Source organism: Antrostomus carolinensis, unplaced genomic scaffold, assembly GCF_000700745.2.
Source record: "Antrostomus carolinensis isolate BGI_N321 unplaced genomic scaffold, ASM70074v2 scaffold2125, whole genome shotgun sequence".
Taxonomy (NCBI): Eukaryota; Metazoa; Chordata; class Aves; order Caprimulgiformes; family Caprimulgidae; genus Antrostomus; species Antrostomus carolinensis.
Window position 1 is genome coordinate 43539 of NW_010318224.1, and position 6427 is coordinate 49965.

The following is a 6427-nucleotide window of genomic DNA, read 5'->3' on the forward strand; positions in this document are numbered from 1 at the left end:
GTGAGGCTGCAAAAAGATAATGAAAGTCTTCAAGGAAAACATAGCTTGCATGTGTCTTTACAGCAGGCTGAAGATTTCATTCTACCAGAAGCAGCAGAGGTAAAACATTTTAAAATCATTAACACAAATAATGCATGTGACTGGATCTTGCTGGAAGAATATCAAAAAGCTGATACAGCACAATGAACAGTAATCTGAATTTTAACCCTGTAAATCTGTGAAGTACAAAACCAGCAGTTTGATCCTGCTGTGCCATGAGCATGCTTTAGATAGATAATAATGAAATGAGTTAACTGTGGCCTGACAGCTGCTTTGTTGTTGGCAGAGTGTGGGTTTATCCCAGTTCAGCTAGTTCAAGCTGTATTCTGCAACTGGGCACACGAGTGTTCAGTCACCACGACTCCAATTTAGATGTTGATTCCATAAATTAAGCTAAGTCAGTCACTTTAATTCCATAAATTAAGCTAAGTCAGTCACTTTAATTTAAGACAGAATCACACAGAATCACAGAATGTTGGGGATTGGAAGGGACCTCGAAAGATCATCCAGTCCAATCCCCCTGCCGGAGCAGGAACCTAAATGACATCACATAGAAAGGCATCCAGGCGGGTTTTGAATGTCCCCAGAGAAAGAGACTCCCCAACCCCCCTGGGCAGCCTGTAACTTAGGTAACTTAGGGCAGCCTGTTTCTTAGGTAACTTTTCAAAGTGTTAGAATGGAAATTGATAGAGCACAACATAACTCAGTTAATTTATTCCCAATCACAAACAGGGGATATTGCACAGACACTCACAGCACTATCAAATTCTATGCTTGTAATCCCAGCATTACTACCAGAGAGGGAACCTTTGGGCTCACACCTATCTCCCAAGACCAGTAATAATCCTGAGCCTTGAATATTGGTAAGACTTGTCATCCTTTTCATGGCCACTCCCTTACACCCAAGCACATCAAGCTTAAGATTGTGGGGGGTGAAGGGCAGGGGTGTGAGGGTCGCAAGCCTGTGGAGACCTGAATCTTTACACCTTCTTCATTTACCATGGCCAAACAAACTGTTTGTGATGTTGTTTTAACACCTTGCTGGATGCAAAGTCTCGTATGGTGGGACAAACTCCAGAGTAGCATAACTTTGGCTTTGGCTTATATGCTGATAAACACAGTCCTGTGTGTATCTGAAGATCATAATACAAATCTCTGTGCTAATCTTTGGTCCAGGAGCTACGTGAGCTGATTTTAAAATATCGTGAAGACATCATTAGTGTGCGGACAGCAGCAGATCACCTTGAGGAGAAACTGAAGGCGGAGATTTTATTCTTAAAAGAACAGATTCAAGCTGAACAATATTTGAAAGAAAATATAGAAGAAACTCTACAGCTGGAAATAGAGAATTGCAAAGAAGAAATAGGTGAGCAGGTCTCAAAATAGGAATATTAGCAATTGGTAAGATAAGTGAAGACTTGATTTTGTGATAAGTAGACTTATCTGAATTTTAAATACTACCCATTTTTGATAGCATATAAACCAAAGCTGTGCAGCTAAACACAAAAGTACAATTTTTTGTTTGCCTTTGAGGTACCTTTGATGTAGCATCATCATTCTCCTTTGAATATTCTTAATATTTAAATAATTAAATTTTTTAAATTAATTAAATTTAATTCTTAATTCTTCTTTAAAGATTATTATTTCCCCTTTAAGTATTATTAATTCTCCTTTAAGTATTAACAGAAGTAAACAGGGTATGCCCACTTTCCTGTGTTTTTCTTGTATTTATGCTTTAATATTCTTGCTTTTCAGCTTCCATTTCCAGTTTAAAAGCTGAACTGGAAAGAATAAAAGTGGAAAAGGAACAGGTCAGGAGCCCTTTTATTGTGGGATTTTTTTTTTTTTTTTTGATTTTTTTTTTTTTAACAAATAGAATAGGATTCTTTATTTTCTGCTAGTTCTGTCACTGATACTGTGTTGCTGTCTTTGATATGAACCTCTTCATATCAGAGAAGACAGAATAGCTGTGTTGATGCCAGTGTAGGACTGGGACACGTTCATAGTTCTGTTCCTTAAAAGATGTTTTGTCTATTTATTAATCTGTAACCTAAATACTGGGTTAACTAATTCCTAACCAATGTTAGGGTACCTAATAATAACCAAAATGTCAGGTTTGAGCATTTGTCTCTAGCTCTAAAAAGAAAAAAATCGAAAGAAGGAGATGTTACTTGGGTGTTTTCTGTCTCCTAGGAGAGATTATTTAGGTGTATTCTTGGGTCCTGGGAAAGACACTTGGGCTTTATTCCTGTGTGGAAGGACTATGAGAAATTGAAAGGTTGGGAGTCTTAGTTAACACTTTATTCTTATTATAATATAGTTGGAAAGTTCTTCACAGGAAAACCTGCAGCAACTGGAGAGTCTGCAGGAAGCAAAAAACACTCTAGAAGAGCAGCTGAAGAAGGAGACGGCAGCAAAGGTAGCTATGATGTCTGGATATGAAGTATGTACACATCTTCTCTGATGACCAAACTGTGGTCAGGGAATGTATCACTACAGAAGAATGACAGAGGAAGCTTTTGAATGTTGATAAGATTCTGGCAGTGAAATAGTGTCCATTGCATGGGGTTTAAATCCTCCTCCCCATCACTTTGCACTTGGATTTGTAAAGCAGTGGATCTGAATTGCTGCTAACTTGAGTATCTCTTTTGGATTGTCTTCTGACATTAGGCTTCAGTAACACTTCTGCATTTAGAAAAGCTCCTGACTAACCAAACCTCGGTTTGACTGCTTTGATACTCTGAATAAATGCTGTTTGTTGTTGCTGTAGGAAGGAGCTCTACTTTGGCAGTCAGACGAATTGTGGTCTGATTTTTTTCTCTCTCTTGGTGTTGTTTTTTTGTGTTTTTTTTTCTTTTTTTTCACTCTGTCCACCAAAGACTTTTTTGACTAAAACTCAAGACAGCAAGATAGTTACATTTTTACCAGCAGATTACTGCCCTTCATCTATGGTCATGCTTCATTAAAACTCAGAAATCTGCTTTTTATTTTGAGATCCTTGGACACAGTGCTGTTAATAGACCCGGGGCTTTTCCTGCTTTAACCAATCTAATCATGAGAATGTTTGATGAGTATTAGTCCCTGATTTTGCAGTCAGGAAAACTGAGATGTAGAAAGAGTGATTGACTTAATTTCTTGACAGGACTCTGAGGATAACCACGCTGCTTTGGTCTACTGTCCTTTTTAAATCAGTTTATACTAGTTTCTCCTTTTTTATTCATTTTAAGCATAGCATAAAGAATCTTTTTTCTCTTCAGGCAAACCTAGAACAGCTGGTGTTTGAAGAGAAGAATAAAGCTCAGCGGCTGCAGACTGAATTAGATGTCAGTGAGCAAGTGCAGAGAGATTTTGTAAAGCTTTCTCAGACGCTTCAGGTAAGGGAAATGCAACCAATTTGTCAGGTGCTACTTTTGTTTCTTGACTTCTTAGAACTGTATAAAATAAGATGTAGCAGTTATAAATTTTCTTATGTTGGTATTTATGAACTATTTTTAAAGCTATTGGTATAATAAACTGATCAAGTATTCCTCGTATAATATTAGTATTAAAGCCTGTTGAGGATTTTATTCTGATTACTTGATTCCAGCCAATTCTCAGCAGCAAAGATACAGCTCCTTTTAGAACAATAATTGTGTATCTCTGCAGTTATTTCAGTGTCCATCTCCTGATGTTTTTACAGTATGTTACTGTTCATAGTAAATCACTGGGATGCAAATATTTGAGGACAAAGTAAGGAACTTGTACTGTTTGATCTGAATGTATTGAATGGTTCTTCATGTTATATTTACTGCTTTCTATTTATCTGATCTAGAAGACTTATCCTTGCTGTTGTCACTGTTGCTATCCTTGTATTTCCTCCAGACAGTGGAACCTGTGATTGGTGATGAGACACCAAGAGGTGGCTGAAGGAAGGGGGTTTGGCAGGGGTGTTAGTCAAGGCTAACTCCAGCTTGTCAGGCTGATCTCTCTGTTAACAGAAGAGAGCGCAAAGGGGCCTGCAGGTTTTGTGTTTGCAGGGTGACTCTCTCCTCGGGGAGCCAGGCTAGACTGGTCTCACCTTCAGCATTTGTGTTTTTAGAATTTGCACCCCTGCTCACATTCCAGTTTACTAGAAATCATGCTCACAAACGAGGTGATGAATTTGAGCGCTCTCTCCTTTGAGTTCTTGGCCAGTCTGCCTGGTGAAATTCAACAGAATTAAAAAATACAATTGTGTTTTAGTTAAGTGTTCAGGTTTATTTGGAAAACTGTAAGAGGAATATAGGAGATGGTTTACTATCCAGAGTTTAGCTGGATGGACAATTCAGAACTGTCCTCTTTTGTTCTGTCTGTTTCTGGAGGAGCAGGTGGCACAAAGGAGGAGACTATTGAATTGTCCTGGCTAGTGAAGTTGCTTCTTGATTGCCATCATCCTCTCTTTTTTTTTTTTTTTTTTTAAGTACTACACAACACCATATACCCCACTTTAAAGATGCGTGGCACACTCTTCCAAAACTTGCAGGGAGTTTAACAGATCTGCTGTGTAACGTGAGAGATTCGCATCAAATGAGGATTTTGGTTTCTTGATAGCCAGACAGGATTATTTCCTTCCCTGACCTTGGCAGTGGAGAACCTGGGCAAGTATGACTTGGGTGAGGTGTCCACTGGCCAAGTTAGGTATCAGCAATGGAGAGGAAGGGTTAAAAATCAATTAACCACTAATTGGGAATTTACAGCTGAAAGCCCAGATCCCAATACAGAGAACATATAAGTCTGAATGTTAAAAATCAAATAGAAAGGTGATCTGTTTGCATTCATTTCAGCACAGTTCTGCTGGGCAGTTTTTCAGCTTATAAGAAATAATTTAAGATAATCAGAAAAGCAAGTAACAGCCTTATATCTGCCTTGCCCCTCTTCTTGGTTCTCAGTTAAGCCTGAGCTCCTTCATGCCTTGTGTTTTTCAGCCAGTGATAATGTGATCTCTGTTCTGCTTGCACAGGTATTGGGGTTGGCTGACAACGCCTCTTGGCTCCGTTCTGGGTCTGTGGTTTTGCACTGGCCCCTTTTCCTCTCTCATTGTGTCTGTTGGTTTTCTGTAGGTGCAGCTGGAGCGGATCCGGCAGGCAGATTCCCTGGAGAGAATCCGTGCAATCCTGAACGACACAAAACTGACGGACATTAATCAGCTTCCTGAAACATGACACCCTGATGAGCGGGCTCCAAGGCTGCCTTTGGGGTTTTTAACTCATCTTTATAGCAACATTAATTATTATTTAACTCTAACCGAAAGAGCAGAAGACAACAGAGGGGAGCAGAGACTTAAGTTTTTTTTCTAGAGGGGAAAAAGAAGTTTCGTACTGGGCAGGAAGAGAGCACAAGGGTGACTCGGGGTGTAGGAAGGAGAACGTTCTAATGGAAACACTAATGAGTGCCGTGTTTCGTGTTCCACTCAGTGGGATCAGTCCTTATATTCTGAAAAACTTCCCCTCTTTCAGCCGACTTCATAACCTAATATAGAGTTTTGGAACATTTACCCCCTGTCTTTCCCTCTTTCCTTTCCTCCCACTACTGTGATCAGAGTAGCTGCTGGAAACCATATTGTCCCTCCAAAACATTGAAGAGCAAAGTGGTTGAAGTTTTTCTGTTTGAATAGTCAGTAACAGTATTCAGCTAGCAGAGAGAATGAGGTGTAGAGTATGCTGTATGAATATTTTATATTAAAATATGACTTTATTAGCAGGACACTGGATATTGATCTTATTTCATAACCCAGTACTTTTTTTTTCTTTTCTTTTTTTTTTTTAACCATTGGCTTTGTGTTGAAGAACCTGAACGCTACTGAGAAGCGGTGGACATGAGTGAGCTGCGTGTCTCCTGAACAGATAAATGCTAATCCAAAAAAAGTGCAAAATGTACCGAGAATTTAGTTCCTTGATTATTTTTTTTTTCTCTCCGTTGAATTCTGATACTTAAAGACAAGCACAAGAAATGCACTGTTTTGTACTTTTCACAAATGGCATTTAGAATGTGGAACTACAACTGGTTCTTCCTCATCTCTAAAGCTCAGCAGTACCTGTGATCCCTTCTTTGTCTTTTTTTTTAAAAAAAAAAGCTAGTAAAAAATCTTCTGCATGGCCTGAGCACTGGCGTGGGGTTTGCCAGGTCTGCTTTGCTGTGGAGGGTGACACCAGGTTGTTGGCTTTCACTGGAAAGTGCCAAGGTAAGGTGCTGAACGGAGGAGTCAGCGTGACCCCCCTCTCCTGGGTCAGCGTGATTGTGGCAAAACCACAGTTGCACCCCCAGGCACAGAGCTGGAGCCACCTTGTCCTGGCTCAGGTTTGAGGGCTCAGTGCATCTCTGACCTTGAACTGCAGCATCATGGTATTGCTCAGAGCTGAGTCCTACGCTG

General features: G+C 39.7%; 1 protein-coding gene across 1 annotated transcript in view; it reads left to right on the forward strand.

Moving 5' to 3' along the window:
• LOC104525600 (rab GTPase-binding effector protein 1) overlaps positions 1–5760 on the forward strand; it is a 34347-nt gene extending 28587 nt beyond the window's left edge. The window contains 6 exon segments of the mRNA XM_010168802.2: positions 1–99; positions 1216–1405; positions 1795–1850; positions 2360–2458; positions 3297–3413; positions 5118–5760. The exon segment at positions 1–99 is cut by the window's left edge and continues 15 nt beyond it. Of these exon segments, the coding sequence (XP_010167104.1) occupies positions 1–99; positions 1216–1405; positions 1795–1850; positions 2360–2458; positions 3297–3413; positions 5118–5219 (663 nt within the window). The 3' untranslated portion in view covers positions 5220–5760.
• Positions 5761–6427: the final 667 nt, after the last annotated feature.